The sequence below is a fragment of the Schistocerca cancellata genome, chromosome 3 (assembly GCF_023864275.1).
Source record: "Schistocerca cancellata isolate TAMUIC-IGC-003103 chromosome 3, iqSchCanc2.1, whole genome shotgun sequence".
NCBI lineage: Eukaryota > Metazoa > Arthropoda > Insecta > Orthoptera > Acrididae > Schistocerca > Schistocerca cancellata.
This window is the reverse complement of record NC_064628.1, coordinates 575,150,519-575,176,969: the sequence shown is the minus strand read 5'-3', so window position 1 is coordinate 575,176,969 and position 26,451 is coordinate 575,150,519. Positions and strand designations below refer to the sequence as shown.

The following is a 26,451-nucleotide window of genomic DNA, read 5'->3' as shown; positions in this document are numbered from 1 at the left end:
AGTACTTTTATTTGTTTGAGGTTTAATGTGAACGGAAATGTGTAGCTGATCCTTGGTGAGGTGATGTCAACATTGAGGCAAGTTGTATGGGATTCAGAACAGGACCACATGAAATTTAATTGGGAGAATGTATTTAGAGATTTCAGAAATTTTAACTCGTCAGCCTCACCAAAAGTCCTTATGGCAAAGATGTCATCAATATATCTAAATTAAACCAGGGGCTGAAGGCTTATAGATCCCAGGAGAGCACCCACCAAGTGATCCATGAAAAGGTTGGCTTAGGAAGGAGCCATTCTGGTTCCCATTGCTATGCTCCTGACTGGGAAATTTTTCTATCGCTCTGCCATTTCATAAAACACACAAGTCCCATTCCTTCATCCCTCTTCCTATCCTTTCATTCAACCATTTTGGCAGGAGGAGGAGTATGCGTTTTGTCCTGCTGCTGCTTGGTGAATAGATTCTTTGTCCTTCCAATTATATTTTCAAAAATTATTCTGGTTTTCCTTTCACAAACTTTCCCAATTATGATTTTTATTGTCTTTTTTATTTTTTTCCTATCATATTTTCATTCTTATGGCCACCAACTGTTCTTATACAACCTCCTCCTCAGCATTTACTGTTGCCTATCTTGTTCAAACTCACACACAACCACTGCCCACTCCAAAAGAAGGCCTTTGGCTGAAAGCTTACTTGTTTAACAGACTTTTACCCTGTGTCTGTTTGCGACCTGAGATCTCCACTATATGGTGAGTAGCAACCTATCCTTTTCATAATATTGTCAGAATTTATGGAAAGGCATTGTGTGTTTGGAAAGATCTACTGATGATAAGTCTTGATTTCATGAAGGTATATGATAGTTCATCAATGTGAAAGTATGGGAAACCTTGGAGAGAAAGGGAGGTGGACAAGAAACAATTCAAATTCTTCAAGCAATGTGTGACAACAGCTTTAGTGTGTCCAGGCCCAAGTTGGAAGGACTGAATGGTTTAGGAATGTTACAAGGTTGGGACAAGGAAATGTGGCATCACCATTATTATTTGTAATGGTGATGGATGAAATTGTGAAAGAGACAAAAGAAGCTTACAGAGAAAGGGAGATGGTGTTACTGCTATCTGCTGATGACATGTTGTAGGGAACCAACAGTAAGGATATATGAAAAGAACTAAACATTTCAAAGGAAAAAAAAATTGAGAAATATGGCATGAAGTGCAGTGTGGAGAAAAGCAAGACTATAGCAGTAACCAGAGGGGACAGAGAAAGTAAGGGATGCTTTAATATTAAATGACAGAATATTGAAATTGTGGGCAACTGCAAACATTTATGTAGTGAAAAATGTGGAATACAAGGATGGAGACAATCATCAGTGAAAGGGTACAGCAGAGCAATACATTTTACCAGTGTGTGAGGTGCTTAGTCTGGGTATGGAAGATCCCAATGAAGGGTATGGAAATGCTGGACACGACATACTTTACATCCATATTGACATATGCATCAGACTGGGGAAATGACAAGAGAGAGGAGAGTAGAATTCCTAAGAAATATGATTGGGGAAATGAAAAGAGAGAAAGTGAGAAGTGATGGTGTTAGGAAGGAAAACGGAGTAGAAAAGTTGAATGACAGAACTGAGAAAAATAAGTTAACTTGACTTGGACATGTGAAGAGAATGCAAGATGGAAGAATACCAAAATGAATGATGGAAGCCAAGTTTGAGGACAGTAGGGATACACAGAGCAAGCTGAACTGACTCGGTGAACACCAGTTTAAGAGGAAGGAATTTCGACTGGAACAAAATAGTTAAATATAAGAAGAATAAGTAAAAGTGAGAAGTGTCCCAACTCAGCCTGATGCCATACACAAAGGAAATGAAGACAACAATTACAAGAAACTGAATAAAACGGTATGAATTTCAGGTCTCTAAGTCAAACAGGTTTTGAAATATGATGATAATAAGATTCGAAAACAAGACAAAAATGGCACAATTTTGGAAATTTCAAAATTTATTCATAAAAAATGAAATGTCCACAACAAAAAGACAAAGTTATGAAGCTCTAAAATACATGCATTAAAAAAAGTTTTGCATCACCCCAGTTCCCAGAACTCCTGAAAATAGATGTTGATTTTGAATATTGTATTACAGACACAGTTGTTTTGACTGTTCAGAGATGTCACTAACCCCCCCCCCCCCAAAAGATGTAAACAACATTGCATGAGCCACGCCTATTAGATAGAGAGGGTCTGACAGGGGATCAATTCCAGTCATTCCACCAGGGAGGAGGTACACAGCTCCTGTTGTCTGTAGATCAACCATGCCTAGACAGTCAATGCCGTGGTTCGATCATGTCCGTATCGTTACTTTGTGCCAGGAAGGGCTCTCAACAAGGGAAGTGTCCAGGTGCCTCGGAGTGAACCAAAGCACCAAAGCGATGTTGTTCAGGCGTGGAGGAGATATACAGAGAGACAGGAGCTGTTGGTGGCATGCCTCACTCATGCCGCCCAAGGCCTATTACTGCAGTGGATGGCTACTACCTACGGATTATGGCTTGGAGGAACCCTGACAGCAATGCCACCATCTTGAATAATGCTTTCTGTGCAGCCACAGGACGTCATGTTACGACTCAAACTGTGCGCAATAGGCTGCATGATACGCAACTTGACTCCCAATGTCCATAGCGAGGTCCATCTTTGCAACCATGAGACCGTGCAGTGTGGTACAGATGGGCCCAACAACATGCCAACAAGCTCAAGATTGGCATCACGTTCTCTTCACCGATGAGTGTCGCATATGCCTTCAACTAAACAATCGTTGGAGACTTGTTTGGAGGCAACCCAGTCAGGCTGAACACCTTAGACACACTGGCCAGCGAGTGCAGCAAGGTTCCCTGCTGTTTTGGGGTGGTTATATGGAGCCGACGTATGCCACTGGTGGTCATGGAAGGTGCTGTAACAGCTGTATGATACATGAATGCCATCCTCCGACTGATAGTGCAACCATATCGGCAGCATCAAATTGGCGAGGCATTCACCTCCATGGATGACAATCCCCCACCCATTCACATCTTGTGAATGACATCGCTCAACTAGAGTAGCCAGCACGTTCTTCAGACATGCCTGGGATAGATTGGAAAGGGCTGTTTATGAACGATGTGATCCACCAAGTGATCTATGCCAAATCGGTGTTGAGGAGTGGGACAATGTGGACCAACAGTGCCTCGATAAACTTGTGGATAGTATGCCACAACAAATACAGCCATGCACCAAAGCAAGAGGACGTGCTACTGGGTATTAGAGGTACCATTGTGTACAGCAATCTGGGCCACCACCTCTGAAGGTCTTTCTGTATGGTGGTACAACACGCAATGTGTGGTTTTCAAGAGCAATAAAAAGTGCAGAAATGATGTTTATGTTGGTATCTATTCCAGTTTCCTGTACAAGTTCCAGAACTCTCGGAACAGGTGATGCAAAACTATTTTTGATGTATGTTTTAAAATTATAAATCTGTATTTTTTAATTTCACACAGAATAATCCAGACTTACGTTTAAACTTTACCAAATTTGCATACAATTGTATCCCAACAGCAATTGCTCAAACAAATTTCATGGTATTGGACACACTTCTAATTAAACTGGGGCTCTTAGATTGTATTACAAATTTAAGTAATTACTTTTTCTGTTTTTTCTCCAACATGATCATTAAATTTTGAAAGAAATTCAGAAATAAATCATGCTCACTCTGTGCAACAGTGTAATAGATATACTACACACTATAAATAATTCTCAAATATTATAAAACATGTAGTACTGGAACATCAAAACTATTGCTGTAAGAAGGAACTACCAGTTTCTAGGCTTACCTATGCCTGCTCATTTTGCTCCACCACAGCAATATTCCCTACTCCTCTTCCCCATGTCACTATCACAGTTAAACAATGTAACTTGCCTTCACAGGATTAAAATTTGAAGAAATTCTTGAGAGTGATAAAATCACTTTGGTATGCATTTATAAGACACTGTCGTAACACTTGTCTGTTCTGAACTGCTATGCTACATTGGTTCTTCCATGGAGAAACTGACAGTTTGGAAATAAGCAATGAATATGAAATGCCACTTACAAGACATAAATAATTTATTAACTTACATCTGTTCAGAAATACTGCATAAACAATAACACACTGTCTAATTTAATGATGCTCTCTTTATGGATCCTCCTATCGCCCACCAGACTCGTCTACTGACGTAACAGAAAACTTCAGAGAAAACCTCAGTTCATTTGCATGTAAGAGTCCCAATCATACTGTAATCATCCGCCATCAATTGGGAAAATTACAGTTTTGTTAGCTGTGCGCATGATAAAGACATCCCGTGAAACTTTGCTAAGTGCCTTCGCTGAAAACTACCTAGAACAGATGGATAGGAACCCCACTCATGATGGAAATAAATTGGATCTAATGGGAACAAACAGACCCGACCTCTTTGGGGATGTCCACATTGAAACTGGTATCAGTGACAATGAAGCAGTTGTGGCAACAATGATTACCAAAGTACAAAGAACAACTAAAACAAGCAGAAAGATTTATACGTTCAGTAAACAAGATAAAAAAAATCAATAGTGTCATATCTCAATGAGGAACTTGGAACTTTCAGCACAGGCAGGAGCATGTAGAGGAACTCTGGCTCAAGTTTAAAAGAATAGTTGACCATGCAAGGGATAGATATGTATCCAGTAGAACAGTTCATAATAGGAGGGAACATGCATGGTATTGACACTGTAAATAAACTTCTAAGGAAAGAGAGATTACTGCATAATAGGTGTAAAACAAAGCATAGGGTTATACATATAGAGGTGCTGAATAAAACACATTTGGTTGTCAAGACAGCAATGTGTGACACCTTCAATGACTACTGTAGCAGAATATTGTCAAGTGATTTTTCACAGAACTTGAAGAAATTCTGGTCATATGCAAAGGCTCAGTACCACACCTATGCTTATTGTCAAATGTATAGTCATATGGGGTATTCAAAGTTAGTGTCCTGTCCCTTGCAAACGAGACAAAAACTAAAACTGAGGGTAGCAAAGCATAAGCTGATGTGTTTAACTCCATTTTCGAATGATGCTTCACAAGGGAAAATCCAGGAGAATTGCTTCAATTTAATCCTAATACCACTCATGGAAAGAGACTTTGTAGTGGTAATGGCCTGAGCAAACGACGTCAGCAGAAACGAAAGGAAGATAGCTACTTCAACACTGAAGAAGACTCTCGCAGTGTTCACCCACACCAACGTGATTGTCATTAGTGTGCCTCATCGACATGATTTGCCCCAGTGGTCATGTGTGACCAAGTGGAGCAGACCAACAAGGAGTACAAAGCTATCTGTAAGTACTTTAAGAATGTTTCCTTAATAAACACCAGTAAATGCAGCAGAGAATGGCATACCAAGCATGGTCAACATTTCAATAACCTAGGTAAACGTGTTTTAAGTGACACAATTTTCAGAATAGTGTTGGATAAGCTAGAGACGGAAAAAAGACCAGTAGTGTGTTTGGATTACGTTTCAAATGAGATGACAAAAACTTGTATGCATAGACCAGGCTGGGTGTTCAAGTAACATAAGGACACAACCTGGTCAACTTTCATGCGGTAACATTAGGTCATGTCAACTAATAGACTATGCAAAAAAAGAAATGCCTAAAGTAGAGTTTAAAATACGCTACCTCAATATTCAGGGTATGGCAGATAATAACTTAACAGTGAATGAATTTTCAAATGAAAATGTGGTAGATATTCTATGTTTAAGTGTACACTGGCATAAAGAGGGTGAGCTTGGGTACAAAGTATTGGATGATTACACACTACTTAGTTGCTATTGCAGAAAACAGCACTTACGTGGTGGGGTAGCAATATATGCAAAAACACCTCTTGCACCAAACTGTGGCAGGATAGATCTCAATACCCTCTGTGATAAAATACATTTTGAAATATCAGGTCTAGTAATTGAGAGCCTTAAGCTAATGGTAGTAGTAGAGTACAGGCCACCTAGTGGTGGCCCCCATACCTTTCAGGAGAAACTTGAGGACCTCTTAAATGTATATATGTATATCGAAACGGACAAATACAATATTGTCATTGGAGGGGATATCAATTTAAGTTTTGATGTCCTGCAGGACAGAAAAACTGTGACAGAGCTCAAAAATGTGCTTCGACAATTTAACCTGTACTATGCTAACTGCAAACCTACCAGAGGTTCATCCTGTATAGACAATATATTTACCAATATTAAGAGAACTTTTATGTCCACTGATGTAATTAGTTTCCCTTACTCAGACCATGATGTAGTGTATCTTAGTCTTAATAATGTAACTTCAGACTGCACCAAACCAGAATCTAAAATTGTGATTACTAGACCAGTGAGCAGAGAGAGGATGGATAGCTTTAGACAAGCCCTCACCTATTTCATTTGGGACACACATTTTATTATGCTTCAACACTGTTCAGCTGATATTGTTTTCACCATGTTTTTCACCATATTTTTAAATATATTTGAAAATAACATCCATATGAAAAAATTTACAGTAAATATTAGTAGTAATTACAAGAAAAGGAAAATGAAGGAATGATATACTCAACAGTTAGGGCAATTGAAAAATACTGTTATGCTGTATTCTAGTCTGTACAAAACCAGTAAATCAGAACTGTATAAAGAACTGTATGCTAAAGCTAAATACAAGTATAGGAAGGCAATAAATGAAGCAAAAAAACTGCATAACATAGTAAACATTGAAAAATCTAACAATAAATGCAAGAAGGCCTGGAGTGTAATAAACTACATTGTTCACACTAAACACAAAGAGGAAATCGCCATTACCCCAAAAGAATTTAATAAATTTTGCATTCAGTCGATTGAAGAAATTAGTACTTCAATATACAAGCCCCCTAAAAATGCACTTAGTATTATGGACAGCTGCTTCGAAAAGCTTTCCCAAAGCACCTTCACTTTCACAGAAGTGAGCCCAAATAATATCCTAAAAATAGTGAAAAATTTCAAACCTTCAGTAAGTGTTGATTACTACGATATGTCATGTAATTTGTTGAAAGATGTTATTGATTGTGTGATTTATCCTTTAACTTTTTGTGTTAACAAATGCCTAGTTGAAAGCAAGTTCCCCGACATACTAAAAATTTCTAGAGATGTGCCCATACATAAAAAAGGGGAAAAGAAGTGTCCCGCTAGTTACAGACCTATATCCATAAACACAGTTTTTCAAAAATTTTAGAAACAATTATGTATGAGCAAATTAGTGTCTACTTGGGTAAATTAAATATAATTAGTGATAGACAGTTTGGATTTAGGAAAGGTAAATCCACAACGGATGCAATGGACTCCCTCGTAAAAGTAGTCCTATATGTGTCTGAGGCTAGGGACTATGCCCAGGCTACATTTTGTGACCTGAGCAGAGCATGACACTGTGCTGAATAAGCTATTTTACTATGGTTTTGATGACAACAGTATAAATATGTTCAGATCTTTTCTAGAGAGCTGTCAACAAGTTGTGTGCATTGGTAGGGAGAAATCAAATTTGGTTAATGTTAGGTACGGAGTGCCTCAAGGGTCAGTGCTTGGACCTTTACTGTTTATACTAATGATTAATGACCTGCCCTCATTCATAAATTCTCACACAATATGGTATGCTGATGACACAACTTTTCTAAATAAAAGCTCTGATATAGGTACACTGAAAACACTCACCGAAAATACCCTTGCTCAGTACTCATTATGGTTCAAAGTTACCAGGTGTACCGGTATGAAATGAGCGTGGGTTTTTTTTTTTTTTTTTTTTTTTTTTTTTTTGTGAAAATGTAACGCTAATTTTGAATTGAAAAGTAAAAACATTTTATTCAAAGTACTGACCATTGCTTTCTATACATTTCGACCGCCTTTATGGCAATTTGTGGACACCACACCAATAGAAATGTTCGTCTTTCGAAACAAACCAGATACGAAATTTTCGACTTCTTTGTAGGAATCGAAGTGTTCCTCAGCCAATTCGTGTCCCATTGATGAAAACAAATGGTAGTCGGAAGGTGCCAAGTCTGGTGAATAAGGCGGGTGGGGTAGCAGCTCCTAGCCAAATGTTTTGATTGTATCCTGAACCAGTTTTGCTTTGTGTGCAGGTGCATTGTCACGTAAAAAAATTACTTTGCCATGTCTTCTGGCCCATTCTGGTTTTTCTTCGACCAATGCATAGTTCAAATTGATCATTTGTTGTCTGTAGCGATTAGTATTCACAGTTTCACCAGGTTTTAGAAGCTCATGATACACCACACCTTTCTGATCCCACAAACACAGAGCATTGTCTTCTTGCCGAATCGATCGGGTTTTGCAGTCGATGTTGATGGTTGTCCTGGATTAACCCACGATTTTTCCCATTTAGGATTCTTAAATAAAATCCATTTTTCATCACCAGTAACAATTCGATGCAAAACTGATTTTCTTTCATGTCTTTGAAGCAAAATTTGACAAATGGTTTTTCGGTTTCCCATCTGTCTCATTCAATTCATGTGGCACACATTTTCCACACTTTTGGATTTATCCCATAGCTTTCGAACGGTCAGAAATTGATTACTGTGCAACATTTAGCATTGCTGCCATTTGCTTCTGACTCAAAGTATCATCTTCATCCAATATTGCTTGCAAATCGGCATCTTTGAACTTTTTTGGTGGTCTTCCATGTTCTTCATTTCTTACATCAAAATAATTATTTCTGAACCGTTCAAACCATCTTTTGCATGTTGCTTCTGATAGAGCATGATCACCATATGCCTCGACAAGCATTCAATGCAACTCTGTAGCACTTTTTTTAAAGGAAAACAAAAAATTAATGCTTTCCACAAATCATCACTTTCTGGTACAAAATTCGACATTGTTAACACGATGAAAACATATGATGATGTTTGTTCCATGACTTGATGTATACTAAATATCTTTGACAGATGTCATACCAACAAAACAAAAAAAGAATTAAGACTCCTTCACAACAAATGTTCCCTATCAACACATTTGTATCTCAATGTTCATTTCATACTGTTACACCCGGTAATGGCTTCTTACTAAATGAAAACAAAACCCAGACACTTTACTTTAGCCTCAAAGAGATTCCTAACTACCAAGAATTAGAAACTGTAAAATTTTTTGGTGTTACTATTGACAATAAATTGACATGGGAACCACACATTAAAAATATATTGGCTAGGCTTTCAAGAGTTATTTATCTAGCTAGAAATTTAAAAAGACATGTTCCCAATGACTATGTGAGATGAGCATATTTTGCCTTCTTCCAAATCATCATCTCTTATGGAATCTTAATGTAGGGTAGTAACTGTCATGTAAATGACATACCACTTTTACAGAAGAAAGTAATAGGAATAATAATGGATTCTAATAAAACAGAACATTGTAAACCTCTGTTTATTAAATTGCAGTGTCTTACAGTAATAAACTTATTCATCTACAATGTTTTATTGTATGTTCGACAGAATGTCTCTAATTTTGTGTTGAGAAATGATATTCATAGGCATAATACTAAAAACAGAACATCTATAGATGTGCCATATCATAGATTATGAAAATCACAGAACTCCTACCTAGTTCTTGGACAAAGGATGTTTAACAGACTAAGTGCTGACTTTAAAGATCTGCCTGTACATATTTTTAAAGCTAAATTATACAAGCTACTAGTGAACAATCCGTTTTACACTACTGATGAATTTTTTGAAGATGAAAACACTGTATTCTAACGTGTACCTATTGTGTGTAAACCAATTTACATTGATATAGTAGTTTATCTAAAAAGAAAGATGATGAGACTTACCAAACAAAAGCGCTGGCAGGTCAATAGACACACAAACAAACACAAACACACAAAATTCTAGCTTTCGCAACCAACGGTTGCCTCGTCAGGAAAGAGGGAAGGAGAGGGAAAGACGAAAGGATTTGGGTTTTAAGGGAGAGGGTAAGGAGTCATTCCAATCCCGGGGGCGGAAAGAATTACCTTAGGGGGAAAAAAGGACAGGTATACACTCGCGCACACACACATATCCATCCGCATATAGACAGACACAAGCAGTTTACAATTGTCTGCTTGTGTCTGTGTATATGCGGATGGATATGTGTGTGTGTGTGTGTGTGTGTGTGTGTGCGTGCGAGTGTATACCTGTCCTTTTTTCCCCCTAAGGTAAGTCTTTCCGCTCCCGGGATTGGAATGACTCCTTACCCTCTCCCTTAAAGCCCAAATCCTTTCGTCTTTCCCTCTCCTTCCCTCTTTCCTGACGAGGCAACCGTTGGTTGCGAAAGCTAGAATTTTGTGTGTTTGTTTGTGTGTCTATCGACCTGCCAGCGCTTTTGTTTGGTAAGTCTCATCATCTTTCTTTTTAGATATATTTTTTCCACATGGAATGTTTCCCTCTATGATATAGTAGTTTATGTAGAAATATATGCTCTTGACTTTGTCTATTGATGTAATCAGACGAATGACAATAAAATTGTTATTATTATTATTATTATTATTATTTTTTTTTTAAATCTCAGATGTTATGTCTGGTTAAGAATGGAAAGTGACGCAGACCTTGATCAAGTGTGACTTCCTTTTAACTGTACGGTATATGTTACATTGCATTTAGGAACTTTTGGCTAAATTGAACATATATCAATAATTACAGATTTCTGTAGTTGTATATATACGTTTGGACGTAGCTGTATTGCGTTGATATACTGGTGGATATTGTGTGGTGTGAGTCCTGTAGTTGATAGTATAATTGGCATAATGTCAACTTTATCCTGATGCCACATGTCCTTGTGACTTCCTCAGCCAGTTGGATGTATTTTTCAATTTTTTCTCCTGTTTTCTTCTGTATATTTGTTGTATTGGGTATGCATATATCGATTAGTTGTGTTAATTTCTTCTTTTTATTCGTGAGTATGATGTCAGGTTTGTTATGTGTTGTTGTTTTATCTGTTATAATGGTTCTGTTCCAGTATAATTTGTATTCATCATTCTCCAGTACATTTTGTGGTGCATACCTGTATGTGGGAACATGTTGTTTTATTAGTTTATGTTGTATGGCAAGTTGTTGATGTATTATTTTTGCTACATTGTCATGTCTTCTGGGGTATTCTGTATTTGCTAGTATTGTACATCCACTTGTGATGTGATCTACTGTTTCTATTTGTTGTTTGCAAAGTCTGCATTTGTCTGTTGTGGTATTGGGATCTTTAATAATATGCTTACTGTTATATCTGGTGTTTATTGTCTGATCCTGTATTGCAATCATGAATCCTTCCGTCTCACTGTATATATTGCCTTTTCTGAGCCATGTGTTGGATGCGTCTTGATCTATGTGTGGCTGTGTTAGATGATATGGGTGCTGGCCATGTAGTGTTTTCTTTTTCCAATTTACTTTCTTCGTGTCTGTTGATGTTATGCGATCTAGAGGGTTGTAGAAGTGGTTATGAAATTGCAGTGGTGTAGCCGATGTATTTATATGAGTGATTGCTTTGTGTATTTTACTAGTTTCTGCTCATTCTATAAAGAATTTTCTTAAATTGTCTACCTGTCCATAATGTAGGTTTTTTATGTCAATAAATCCCCTTCCTCCTTCCTTTCTGATTAACGTGAATCTTTCTGTTGCTGAATGTATGTGATGTATTCTATATTTGTGGCATTGTGATCGTGTAAGTGTATTGAGTGCTTCTAGTTCTGTGTTACTTCATTTCACTACTCCAAATGAATAGGTCAATATTGGTATAGCATAAGTATTTATAGTTTTCGTCTTGTTTCTTGCTGTCAATTCTGTTTTCAGTATTTTTGTTAGTCTTTGTCTATATTTTTCTTTTAGTTCTTCTTTAATATTTGTATTATCTATTCCTATTTTTTGTCTGTGTCCTAGATATTTATAGGCATCTGTTTTTTCCATCGCTTCTATGCAGTCGCTGTGGTTATCCAATATGTAATCTTCTTGTTTAGTGTGTTTTCCTTGATTATGCTATTTTTCTTACATTTGTCTGTTCCAAAAGCCATGTTTATATCATTGCTGAATACTTATGTTATCTTTAGTAATTGGTTGAGTTGTTGATTTGTTGCTGCCAGTATTTTCACATCATCCATGTATAGCAAATGTGTGATTTTGTGTTGATATCTTCCAGTAATATTATATCCGTAATTTGTATTATTTAGCATGTTGGATAGTGGGTTCAGAGCAAGGCAGAACCAGAAAGGACTTAATGAGTCTCCTTGGTATATTCCACACTTAATCTGTATTGGCTGTGATGTGATATTATTTGAATTTGTGTAGATATTAAGTGTGGTTTTCCAATTTTTCATTACTATGTTTAGGAACTGTATCAATTTAGGATCTACTTTGTATATTTCCAATATTTGTAGTAACCATGAGTGGGGTACACTATCAAAAGCTTTGTGGTAATCAATGTATGCGTAGTGTAGCGACCTTTGTTTAGTTTTAGCTTGATATGTCACCTCTGCATCTATTATCAGTTGCTCTTTACATCCTCGTTCTCCTTTGCAGCAGCCTTTTTGTTCTTCATTTATAATTTTGTTGGGTGTTGTATGTGTCATTAATTTCTGTGTAATGACTGAAGTTAATATTTTGTATATTGTTGGTAGGCATGTTATGGGGCGATATTTTGCTGGGTTTGCTGTGTCTGCTTGAGCTTTAGGTTTCAGATAAGTTATTCCTTGTGGAAGTGTATCAGAGACTGAGTATGGGTCTGCAATGTAACTGTTAAATAATTTATGATATGAATATAATGGAGGGAAACATTCCACGTGGGAAAAATATATCTAAAAACAAAGATGATGTGACTTACCGAACGAAAGTGCTGGCAGGTCGATACACACACAAACAAACACAAACATACACACAAAATTCTAGCTTTCACAACCAACGGTTGCCTCGTCAGGAAAGAGGGAAGGAGAGGGAAAGACAAAAGGATTTGGGTTTTAAGGGAGAGGGTAAGGAGTCATTCCAATCCCAGGAGCGGAATGACTTACCTTAGGGGGAAAAAAGGACGGGTATACACTCGCGCGCACACACACACATATCCATCCACACATATACAGGCACAAGCAGACATGCTGTGCCTTCATCACTTCAGGCATTTGTGGTATAATCTTGTATGAGTCTGTTTCTGCTTGTATCCACCGTGCATGCCTGTTCTGTTGTACCGGGTTTGACCATATGTTGCTCCAGAAGTGTTCCATGTCTGTTATGTTTGGTGGATTGTCTATTTTAATGTGTGTGTTATCTATTGTTTGGTAAAATCTCTTTTGGTTTGTGTTGAATGTTTGGTTTTGTTTCCTTCTATTTTCACTTTTTTTGTATCTTCTAAGTCGTTTGGCCAATGCTTGTAATTTCTGCTTCTTTTCATCTAATTGCTCTATTGCTTCTTGTTGTGAGATTTTACCTAACCTTTTTAGTTTTTTGTCTGATATTTCATTTCTTATAAATTGTGTTAGCTGTCCGATGTCTCTTCTCAGTTTTTCTATTCTGATCTGTAGCCTGTGTTGCCATTATTATTATTATTATTGACTTTTTTTTCTCAGACTTAAGTCTGGTTAAAAATGGAACGTGACGCGGACCTCAGTCAAGCGTGACTTCCTTGTAACTGTATGGTATATGTTATATTGCATTTAGGAACTTTCGGGTAATTGAACAAGTATCAATAATTACAGATTTTTGTAATTGTATATATATGTTTGGATGTAGCTGTATTGCATTGATGTACTGGTGAATATTGTGAGGTATGACTCCTGTAGTTGATAGTATAATTGGGATAATGTCGACTTTATCCTGATGCCACATGTCCTTCACTTCCTCAGCCAGTTGGATGTATTTTTCAATTTTTTCCCCTGTTTTCTTCTGTATATTTGTTGTGTTGGGTATGGATATTTCAATTAGTTGTGTTAATTTCTTCTTTTTATTGGTGAGTATGATGTCAGGTTTGTTATGTGGTGTTGTTTTATCTGTTATAATCGTTCTGTTCCAGTATAATTTGTATTCATCATTCTCCAGTACATTTTGTGGTGTGTACTTGTATGTGGGAACGTGTTGTTTTATTAGTTTATGTTTTATGGCAAGTTGTTGATGTATTATTTTTGCTACATTGTCGTGTCTTCTGGGGTATTCTGTATTTGCTAGTATTGTACATCCGCTTGTGATGTGATCTACTGTTTCTATTTGTTGTTTGCAAAGTCTGCATTTATCTGTTGTGGTGTTGGGATCTTTAATAATATGCTTGCTGTAATATCTGGTGTTTATTGTTTGATCCTGTATTGTGATCATGAATCCTTCCGTCTCACTGTATATATTGCCTTTCCTTAGCCATGTGTTGGATGCGTCTTGATCGATGTGTGGCTGTGTCAGATGATACGGGTGCTTGCCGTGTAGTGTTTTCTTTTTCCAATTTACTTTCTTTGTATCTGTTGATATTATGTGATCTAAAGGGTTGTAGAAGTGGTTATGAAATTGCAATGGTGTAGCTGATGTATTTATATGAGTGATTGCTTTGTGTATTTTGCTAGTTTCTGCTCGTTCTAGAAAGAATTTTCTTAAATTGTCTACCTGTCCATAATGTAGGTTTTTTATATCTATAAATCCCCTTCCACCTTCCTTTCTGCTTAATGTGAATCTTTCTGTTGCTGAATGTATGTGATGTATTCTATATTTGTGGCATTGTGATCGTGTAAGTGTATTGAGTGCTTCTAGGTCTGTGTCACTCCATTTCACTACTCCAAATGAGTAGGTCAATACTGGTATAGCATAAGTATTTATAGCTTTTGTCTTGTTTCTTGCTGTCAATTCTGTTTTCAGTATTTTTGTTAGTCTTTGTCTATATTTTTCTTTTAGTTCTTCTTTAATATTTGTATTATCTATTCCTATTTTTTGTCTGTATCCTAGGTATTTATAGGCATCTGTTTTTTCCATCGCTTCTATGCAGTCGCTGTGGTTATCCAATATGTAATCTTCTTGTTTAGTGTGTTTGCCCTTGACTATGCTATTTTTCTTACATTTGTCTGTTCCAAAAGCCATATTTATATCATTGCTGAATACTTCTGTTATCTTTAGTAATTGGTTGAGTTGTTGATTTGTTGCTGCCAGTAGTTTTAGATCATCCATGTATAGCAAATGTGTGATTTTGTGTGGATATGTTCCAGTAATATTGTATCCATAATTTGTATTATTTAGCATGTTGGATAGTGGGTTCAGAGCAAGACAGAACCAGAAAGGACTTAATGAGTCTCCTTGGTATATTCCACGCTTAATCTGTATTGGCTGTGATGTGATGCTATCTGAATTTGTTTGGATATTAAGTGTGGTTTTCCAGTTTTTCATTACTGTGTTTAGAAAGTGTATCAATTTAGGATCTACTTTGTATATTTCCAAAATCTGTAGTAACCATGAGTGGGGTACACTATCAAAGGCTTTTTGGTAATCAATGTATGCGTAGTGTAGGGACCTTTGTTTAGTTTTAGCTTGATATGTCACCTCTGCATCAATTATCAGTTGCTCTTTACATCCTCGTTCTCCTTTGCAGCAGCCTTTTTGTTCTTCATTTATAATTTTGTTCTGTGTTGTATGTGTCATTAATTTCTGTGTGATGACTGAAGTTAATATTTTGTATATTGTTGGTAGGCATGTTATGGGGCGATATTTAGCTGGGTTTGCTGTGTCTGCTTGATCTTTAGGTTTCAGATAGGTTATTCCATGTGCAAGTGTATCAGGGAATGTGTATGGGTCTGCAATGTAACTGTTAAATAACTTAGTTAGATGTGAATGTGTTGAGGTGAACTTCTTTAGCCAGTAATTTGCTATTTTATCATTTCCAGGGGCTTTCCAATTGTGTGTAGAATTAATTGCTCGGGTGACTTCATGTTGCAAAATTATCACTTCAGGCATTTGTGGTATCATCTTGTATGTGTCTGTTTCTGCTTGTATCCACCGTGCATGCCTGTTATGTTGTACCGGGTTTGACCATATGCTGCTCCAGAAGTGTTCCATGTCTGTTATGTTTGCTGGATTGTCTATTTTAATGTGTGTGTTATCCATTGTTTGGTAAAATCTCTTTTGGTTTGTGTTGAATGTTTGGTTTTGTTTCCTTCTATTTTCACTTTTTTTGTATCTTCTAAGTCGTTTGGCCAATGCTTGCAATTTCTGCTTTTTTTCATCTAATTGCTCTATTGCTTCTTGTTGTGAGATTTTACCTAACCTTTTTCGTTTTTTGTCTGATATTTCATTTCTTATAAATTGTGTTAGCTGTCCGATGTCTTTTCTCAGTTTTTCTATTCTGATCTGTAACCTGTGTTGCCATGCTGGTTTTGTGCGTTTCTTCTGTGTGTTGGTTTGTTCTGATCTCTGCCTAGTGTGTATATTTAGTGTAGTGAGTGCTCCTATATAAACCAGTAGTTGTAACTCTTCCATAGTTGTGTTTTCATTTATTTTGTTGTGTATGATTGTGTTGATAGTTTTTATTGTTGTTTCGACTTGTGGGTTATTTGGCGGTCTATGCAAGAATGGTCTAATGTCTGTATTTGTGTCTTTGTATTCTATATATGTCAGCTGAAATTTCTCTTCTATATCTAACACGTGTGTCTCTTCGTGTTCTATTTGTGCTTGTTCTGGTGGCTGTCTTACGATTTCGCTTTCCTCTGATTGTTTAATTGATGAGTGTTGGTCTTTGTTTGTTTGCTCTGGGATGTTTGAGTCCATTACTGTATTTTCTTCTTCTTCTGATTGCACATTATTTTGTTCCAGTATTTGTTGTACTTGTTGTTTGTTGTTTTCTAATTCTGACTGGGGTATCCTGTTATTTTTTATTATTACACGGATCTGATCAGCTAGTCGTTGTTCTGTTAAAAATTTTAATTCCGGGTATCTGGTAATAAATGTTGTGTATACTTGTGATCTGTATCCAGTTGTGTTGGTTCCTAGGTTTGTTGCTTGGTAATAACAGAACATGAGGTGTCGATTGACTTCATCTGACCATCTCATCCTCTGTCTTTGTTTTCCTTCTAGGGTGGTTGCAGGAAGCATATCCTGCAAAACACCTCTATTTGGATTTAAATCATTTTCCAGTTGGCTAGCAGTGTCGTTACCATTGTGGGCGGGCATAGGGTTCAAGCGTCGTCCCCGACCATGACGGCGCTTGTCCGAGGCTTCTTTAGTTCTGTCCTGAACCAAGTAATCACACTAAAAGAGGGGTTAGCCCTATTAGTGGTTTGTTCTTTTCGTCGCCTTTTACGACTGGCAGAACATACCGGAGGCCTATTCTTTTCCCGGGCCTCCATTATTATTATTATTATTATTATTATTATTACTGAAAAGATGAAGGAAGTAACTATTAGTGTCAGTGGTGTTGAGAAAAGGTGAAATCGATAAAACTGAATAAAGCTCCATGGTCTGATTGAATCACTGTAAAGTTTTATACTGAATCTGTGGGTGAGTTAGCTCTTATAATTATACTCTGTTGTAGATCCATCAAACATAAAACTGTGCTCAGTTCTTGGATAAAGGCAGAGGTAACACCTGTCTACAAGAGGGGTAGTGGAGGTGATCCATGATACTACCATCTGATATCCTTCGATCAAGTTGTTGTAGCATCTTAGAACATCTTTTGAGCTCGAACATACTTAGGTATCTTGAACAGAACGAATCCACAATGCCAAGCAGCACGGATTTTGAAAACATCGACCATGTAAAACCCAACTCGCACTTTCCTCACATGACATACCAAAAGCTTTGGATCAAGGCAGTCAGGTAGATGCTATATTTCTTGATTTCAAAAAGCAATTGACTCAGTGCTGCACCTATGCTTATTGTCAAAAGTATTGTCATATGGGGTATCAAATGAAATTTGTGACTGGACTGAAGACTTTTTAGTAGCAAGGACACAGCATGTTATCTTGGGGGAGAGTCACTGTATAAGGAAGTAATATCTGAAAGAAGCTGACTAAATATTCAGTCAGATCTTGGTAAGATTTCAACATGGTGCAGAGATCGGCAACTTGCTCTAAATGTTCAGAAATTTAAAATCTTGCACTTAACAAAACAACAGATGTAGCATCATAAGACTATAATATCAGTGAGTCACTGTTGGAATTGGCCAACTCATATAAATGCCTTGCTGTAAAACTGTACAGATATGAAATGCAATGATCACACAGGTTCAGTCACGAATAACGCAGAGTTCAGGTTATTGGTAGAATACTGGGGAAGTACAATCAATCTAAAAAGGAGATTGCTTAAAAATGACTCGTGTGACTTGTTCACAATATTGCTCAAATGGGCGGGACCTGTACCAGATAGGACTAACAAGGGATACTGAATGAATCAGAGAAATGCAGCATGAATGATTTGAGGTTTGTTTAATCTGTGAGATAGCATCACAGAGATACGTAAGAAACTGAAGTGGCAGACTCTTGAAGACAGACATAAATTATCCTGAGGAAGTCTATTAACAAAGTTTCAAGAACCAACTTTAACTGATTACTCTAAGAATATATTACAACCCGCCACGCGTCTCTCACATAGGGATCATGAGGATAAGATTAGAATAATTACTGCATGCACAGAGAGGCATTCAAACAATCATTCCTCCCACACCCCATATGTGAATGGAACGGGAAGAAATCCTAGTAACTGGTACAATGTGACACATTCAGCTGAAATAAGAAATGCACACACCCTTTCTGCAGAAGCAGAGTTACAATCTATATCCACAAATTCTTTACAAGTTTTCAGTTAGCTGCTAGACAAATAATTAATTTTTTCCCCATGGTATATAATTGCATGCCAGAGGGAGGGATAAGCGTGCATTCTCAGTTTTTCTGATTTTCAGATCTGATTTCATTTTTCAGATCTCATAGTAATACCAGATTTATTTACTGTCATTTGTGTTTTCTGTCAATTTATCTCTCTTTGAAACTCCATCTTACCAGATATGACTTACCATTCTCATCATCGCCTCCTGGTGCTGACAAACTTCTCTTGAAAGAAAGATTAACTGGTGACTCCTTCTGCGGTGAAGTTGGGGTCGAAGAAGCATTCTTAACCTGTGCTGTAATTAAAATTACACAAAATTAAATCAATAATGAGTCCTACCAACATATAACTGATCTACAGAATGAGATATATCTGCACTGAAACTAAGATCCACAATCACACTTATATTCAGATGGCAGCCTGAGAGTGCACCATTTTGGACCTGGGATATGCTGCTTTGGTTCTGAAGAATTCCTGAGTTGTCTGTGTTAGAGTCTGTCTAAAAGTCAATGCCATTCTCTTAACATCTCACAACAGTCAGTTTCATTAAAACAGTTTCAAAAATGTGTGACTCTTTTTTTCTAGACAGGTGGTATAAACCACCTTAAATCAATGAAGCAAACTCAAAAGGAACACATTACATTAGAATACAATTCATCTGGAAAAGCTAACTGCCCAAAGACAGCACCTCACAGGATGAAATATTCTGATCGGGTTAGATAAATAAATACTGTGTGTTTTATTCAGACATGCAAGAGTTCTCTCTGCCTTCACATAAATCCAGGATAGAAACAGTACAGTTTATGCCACACAAGCAAGAAACTCTGTATTCAGTCACTGATGCCGTGAAAAGCAAGCGATATTCAGATAGTGACTTATACAGTATGCAGAGCACTGAAATGGGTACTTAAATAAGCAAATGTAACTGCCATGTTTCAACACAGAACAATACTTAAACACATATTTACATTAAACACCAACAACAAGCAATGGAATAAACAATCGAAACAGATAACCAGCTTGAGAACAGCCAAAAGACATGTATACAAATAACACAAAACAGATGTGGAAAATATTTTGAAAACCAGTAAAACTCAATAAAAATACATTTTAAAAGTATCCATTTACTGCTACAGAATTGGATGTTCTCACATAAAAGCTGTTTACTTACAAGTAGACCATATACTGCACATTAGGCATAACTCCATTAGTGACAAATGCTGGATGTAACCACATCAGCTGTTAATTACTGTGGACTGTGAAACCATGTGCCCTCCTACGAGGTACAGGTACAGGTACAGGTACAACATGGATTTTAGTAGTGCAGCTGTTCTACAAGAGCACTGTGTGATATCTACTGTATCTACTTCTTAAACAAGTAGAATTTAGATGTCTACTTGTATAATGCATTCTTAAGTTCTCCAAAAATTAAAAACAGGAAGACCTCATTATATCACTGCAGAAAGCTGTTGCTTATTACAGTACACAGATTAAGTTTCTATGAGTCTATGTCTTATGTAAATGAGTGTCTTGACTCATAATGCATCCCTGCAGGTTCTTCTTCCTGATGTCACCTATGGAACAAGATGAATGAATGAATGAATGAAGTTTGCTGTCATGCAGTTCATGATAATAATCTCCCAACCCTGCACACTGGAAAAACATGGTTCTAGCTGAGCAAAAAAAATCTCAATGAAAGAAGATGTACACAACTGGGAAATACTAGAAAAATTTAAGGGAAATAAACCTAATATTGTTAACAGTATGAATAGGACTTTAAAATAAATAAATAAGGGGGTTCCTGGTCTAGAATTACTTCCCTATCATTGTGGCCTGCATTCAAATGAACTGATTTGGAACTTCACTAAACCCAAACAATAATGGCAAGAAATATCTACCACCTAGATGAAAACTTTTATGAAACTGACACACAACTGCATAAAATGAGTAGCTATAGAAGACTGGTCAAAGCTGTGCACACCTTCACAATATTTTAAAAGTACAGTTCCACTGTGATCCTTTAATAGAGGAGCAACTGGAGGAGTTTATTATAAAGCTGAACTTGAGAGCAGTGATGAAAAGAAAGACTGGAGCACTAATGTTGTCTAATCTAGCCGATCAGAAGAAAGTACTAACAACTGACAAGAGAGTTTACTGGGCTACCGAGGCAGCTGCTTAAATCTCAGTTTAAATACTACAGAATACACATCTGCATACAGTATTCCTTACGTAACACTGTCCGTAAGTAATATGTTTGTCCTCAGAATCTGCAAGCATATGACATGTATACATTTATTTCCTCAGTGTTAATAACATTTTGAAACAGAGTGTACATGAATACCCCTCTCCTCCCCAATAGCAGTGATATAATTTGTCATAACACCAGCATCCTCACTGCTCACTGATAAAATCAAGCCAGAGAAGCAACACTTTCATTCCATTAAAATATGAAATACACTATTTCTGCCCACGTTTCATCATAGTCATTAGAGTTTCTACATTTTGCAATATTTCTCAAGCTACATCAACAACAATTGTATGATTATTGTAAGTACCCACCAGCTTTACTGCGGAAGCGCAGAGCACGTGGCACCCGCCGCGCAGCCTTCTCGGAGGGAGAGCCACCTTGTAATTGTGGGGGTAGGCTAGGCTGGAGGGGCAGACTGTGAATCGCTTCTCCAGCACCACCACGCATTCGCATGCGGCCCGCCACAGAGAAGCAGTCTGCATCAGTAGGGCCAACTCTTTTGCGCCAACCCTGAGTTGCAGCATCCAGCTTGCCCAGACGATCAGCCAGAATGCTTCCGGGACTTGCAGTGGCTGAGCCCGTATCCCCATCAGGATCACGGTGGTGTGTTTGCAGCTCCTGCAACCAGCGATCACACGCAGCGCCGATCACCACCGCTGCCAGAAGCGCCAGCACGGCGCAGGCTACCAGGTACCACAGCATTGCCACTCGTGTGGCCTGCCTGAACCAACCAATTCTAATCGTCAGTGTGTCTGTGTTACCTTTATTACTGACCCTGCACACTCAATTGTTCCTTCCATGTTTCAGTAATCCGTAACAACTTTGTGTAAATAAGCTATAACATTTAGTGGTAGTGGTGGTAGCAATTCTGTTGTTCAATTCCTACTGTGAACCAATACCACAAATTGTTAGTTGGAAATTCTAAGAACAGTGAGGCAGTATTAAAGTACATTCCAACAGTCAGTGATATGGCCTCCACTCTGTCCGTTCAAATGGTGTAACATAACAGTGAGAAACTATAGTATTATTAACCTTAAGAGATTTATCAACTGATACTGTTACAGCAGATAAAATACTGTTATTTTCCTTATTTATTAATATATGAAAGTACTTTAGTCCATTTTATCATATCAGATTAAGAAAACTAGCAAGTAGTAATTGTCATTCAAATGTTATAACGGCAAAAGCTGCCACAAAATATATAGTCAGTCAAAAAAATTTCTGTAATAATCGGAATTCGTAAAATCTTAAATAAATTAAAAACCATTAGCTAACCAAAAATTATTTGTTATATGATTCCTTTGTTTCTCGGTTTGTTGGGCTACATTGCCAGGAAGTTCGATGTCTATATATAAACATTTAAATCTGAGGTAAGGAAAGCATTTGTAGCAGAACTGAATGGGTGGAAGAGAAGCAGATGGGTTATGAACATATACAACGATAACATAGATACGTTTTACATAAATAATTTTTAAGTTATAAATTCTTCTTTAAACTGAAGTGCTAAAAAATCATGTCATTAGAATATCACGAACAAAGAAAATTTTGAATTTGTAGGAAATAGAGACTAGGGAAGTTACAACCTGAAGGAAGTGTGGAACGCGCAACACCTGTTTTGTAGATAACAGACTCAAATAGTGGTGGTAGACTGGAGGTAAGCACAGAAATCATCATTGACACATTTTTAGTTGCCAGTTCATCAAAAAAGTTCTTTGACAACTGGAATGTACGATGATGAGATTGTTCGAAATTTTGTTTGGCTGTGTACTATTCATTTTGGGGTTAATAATTATCGTTGCTTCAGATGTTTCTGCGATAATTCACTGACACGAAAGTTGTTGCTTAAAAACTACTTGAAAAGTTACTGCCACGTTTCCTTAGTTTCGCAATACGTGTTCCTCGACATAATGCTGCAACTGACTTCAACCTAATTCTTTCCCAATTCGGAGGAAAGAGGAATTTAATAATAAGAAATGATGCACAAGCTTAAAGTGGACAACTGTTCGTGAGGAAATGGCTGTGACAATTTCCATGGAATCATCTCTAACATTCGCCTTAAGCGATTTTGGAAAACCATGAAATTAGAAAGACTGCATAGGTATTAGAAGTCTGCTTTCAACACGGCCACGTTGCTCTGTTGCCGAATTTTGGCTTGTCTTCCAACTACAATTTTTATTTCCTCTGTGAAGATGATGTAACGATAATATCTCACTGCCGCGTATGAGTTATTGTTTTTACGTAACAATTTTGTTATTCTGTTTCTACGATAAACTCTTACCGGTAAACAACTGTTTATTCTGTTTAAAACTCCAAGTACGAGCTGTCTAAAGAAGATTGGTGTAACATCATTATAAAATAAGATCTATGAGCAGAAATAAATCTCATCGGCAGTGAAAACGTTATCGTACACGATTATCTTGGTTTCTTTCTTCCTTCTTTTATTCTTTTAATCATACAGCCTTCAGTTTTGCTGTTTTTCCAGTACCAAGATCGCGTGTACGTACATACCGTTCGTATTATCCACAATCAACACTTCCTATTTCTCGCTTTTATCGTCGCGAGAAAGTTTCTCGTTCTCGTAACAAAAACTCTGAATGTCGCCAAAAAAAAAGAGTGATAGATCTTTTTCTTAACGAAGCCAAGTGGCATTCTGACAAGTAGCAGCTCAACAAAGAGTTATTATAGAATGTGCGCGCAGTTTTATATTAGAGTTAATTTTTATTTATAGTTTAACGATGTTGTACAAGTATAAAACATTCCAAAGTCGTTAGTTACAGAGTAACCAAGCACCATAAGAGAACATAAAGAATTGTTTTTGGCAAATTTAATTTTTTTGCGCAAAAAAAACGAGAACTGTGTTATTGACCTTATTAATTACCTCATTACTAGTAGTAGGATCATCATTCACAATGTAGTACTTTCTTTTCACATGTAGACATCTCAACTTTTCGTTAACTTTAAATGCGAACATTTTTAGGTTAGGCTTTACCGTGACTGTTACTGGCATTAAATGAAACAACAAGTATACTGTTACCAGTCATCGTTTTATTTTTTCCACGACGCGTTTCGAAGGTTTAAACCTCCATCATCGGGTGGATTTACATTAGTTAGTATTACATGTGTGTGTATGTTGTGTTACGATTTTGGACGAACTTGTGGCACTGCCTCCAGTGGTCACAGGTTCCTTTTTCCGTCGTAACACTTCACATGTATACTGCCACATTTGTAAACAAATTTGTTTACATGTAATACTAACTAATGTAAATCCACCCGATGATGGAGGTTTAAACCTTCGAAACGCGTCGTGGAAAAAATAAAACGGTAACTTCTCGTTAGTTGCGCGCACCCCTTCCCCCCCTCCCCTTCACGCCTACAGTTTTACATGAAAGGCCTATTGCATTCGCCGCGATGCAGTAGAATAAGTGACTTAAACCATCAAGTCATCGACTGCATGTCGAACATAAATTTATAACTTTTCTGCCCGTCTATAATTTATGTACGAGTGGCGTACAAATAAGGGTAGCGGTCAGTATGTGTCTTGCAAATGATGGAGCGGTCGACACTGTTCGAACATCATTAAGAAACACAATAAGGTCAATGTAATGGGGTTTAGGGAGCTATGTTGTGCATCGGCAGCGACGAGCAACTGCATATATGTGGGAACAACTTCCCATGCGTCACACGCTGAGTCGTCGCCAAGTGCCAAATTTAACCGACGCTCTGCCGAGCAACTTGCTCCAGGATTCTGCGGAAAGGTGTGCTAAGGCGAATTGCGGAGATGGGCTACTCGAAAACTATCTTTTGACAGCTACTTCTGCACTTCTCAATGCTGGCTGTGAATGGACTACACACTCCGCAAAACGCTCGATGTTGTCTTGGTGACTGGAGCAAATTACTGTGCTATCGGCGATACACAGCACATACCGTACCATGTTACCTAAGAAAGTTAGTTCAGTTTGGAAGTTTAACACAATTTATGTGACGAAATCAAAATGAGAGCGATGCCAGTAAGATACAAAGTCTGCCGGAAACACGAGAAATATGATTGGACATATTTGCAAAGTTCCCAGGGCTGCTTATCTCTAATTTTTTCTAAAACAAAATAACACATCGAAAATGACAAAAGAACAAAGGTTTCCGTTTCAGATCCAGCTACTGTTTAAGTCCCAAGACAAATAAGACCAAATCAAACTAATCTATCGGACTCCCTATAAAACATTTGAACAGAAATCTTTTCTGCAACATACATCCGCTTACTCCGAACCTGACAAAGGCAAAGAAAACTCAACAGTTCTTTTGTTATAAATGATTTGTAAAGAAAATCAGACTTTCTCAATGGCTGAGAATGGAGACTTCAAGAGCGTAATGAAGACAATTGCTCCTCAACATAAAATTGCTAGATGTCAACTTTCAGTCGCTGGCTGGACAAAAATTTTAAGACTGTTTCACAAGTATTTACGATCAAAAACACAGAAGTGGTCGAAACCGGTCACCGTAATAAATAAATTGTGATCAGGACTGTTTTTGATAGTAAATATTTGTAACACATTGATCACTGTCACTCCCATAATGTATTCAAAAGTAATAGTTTCACAAGTGTTTAAAACAAAGTTACCCATTTACAACACACATTTGGTTCGGTACCTCAAATATGATTTTTTAAAATCTTTTTTTGGGGAGAGGGCGGGAGCGATTATGACTGCGCGTTACGTTATGAAGCATTTCGGAACTATTTTCAGCTATTCCTGTAGTGTACGTATTAGCTCCGAGACAAGCCACAGTACCAGTTCGTGGCTGAAATTCACTCTCTGGCTTGACAAGAGTAGTGTGTAGCCAAACGGCTGGTCCCAGCGGAGGTTCGAAACCTCCCTCGGGCATGGGTGTGTGTGTGTTTGTCCTTAGGATAATTTAGGTTAAGTAGTATGTAAACTTAGGGACTGATGACCTCAGCAGTTAAGTCCCATAAGGTTTCACACACATTTGAACATTTTTGTGTAGCGAAAGAGACTATAGCCAAAATAATAAAAGCAGCTGAGTCAGCGTTCCGTTACCGATATCCATGCCTGCTGTGGAGCAATAATTAATGATTTCATGAGGACTGATTTGCATCAAAGTGGAGATATTGAAACCGATTCTGAGGATTCTGATAAAAATGAAGTAAGTTTTACGTTACGAAGCGCCAATCACAAATAAGAAATTGGAAGAGTAATACACATAAAAACAGTTTTTCTGGTAACTTTTCAATTTCTCTGATAACTTTTGTTGGAAGACCAAACAAAAATCCATTCGAAATTTGGAAAGATTATGTAATAAAACTTCCGTAAATTTTCTATAATCGCGCTCAAATATTTGACAATGGTCTGCATATCTGTTCCA

At 37.4% G+C, this 26,451-nt stretch overlaps 1 protein-coding gene across 1 annotated transcript in view; it reads right to left on the bottom strand.

The window, feature by feature from the left end:
• The window catches only part of LOC126175422 (uncharacterized), a 581,488-nt gene that overhangs the window by 89,133 nt on the left and 465,904 nt on the right, over window positions 1–26,451 (bottom strand). The window contains exons 13-14 of the mRNA XM_049922221.1: window positions 21,387–21,693; window positions 19,015–19,122 (exon numbers count right to left, since the gene is read on the bottom strand). Coding sequence (XP_049778178.1) covers window positions 19,015–19,122; window positions 21,387–21,693 — 415 coding nt within the window. The remainder of the gene's footprint in view (window positions 1–19,014; window positions 19,123–21,386; window positions 21,694–26,451) is intronic.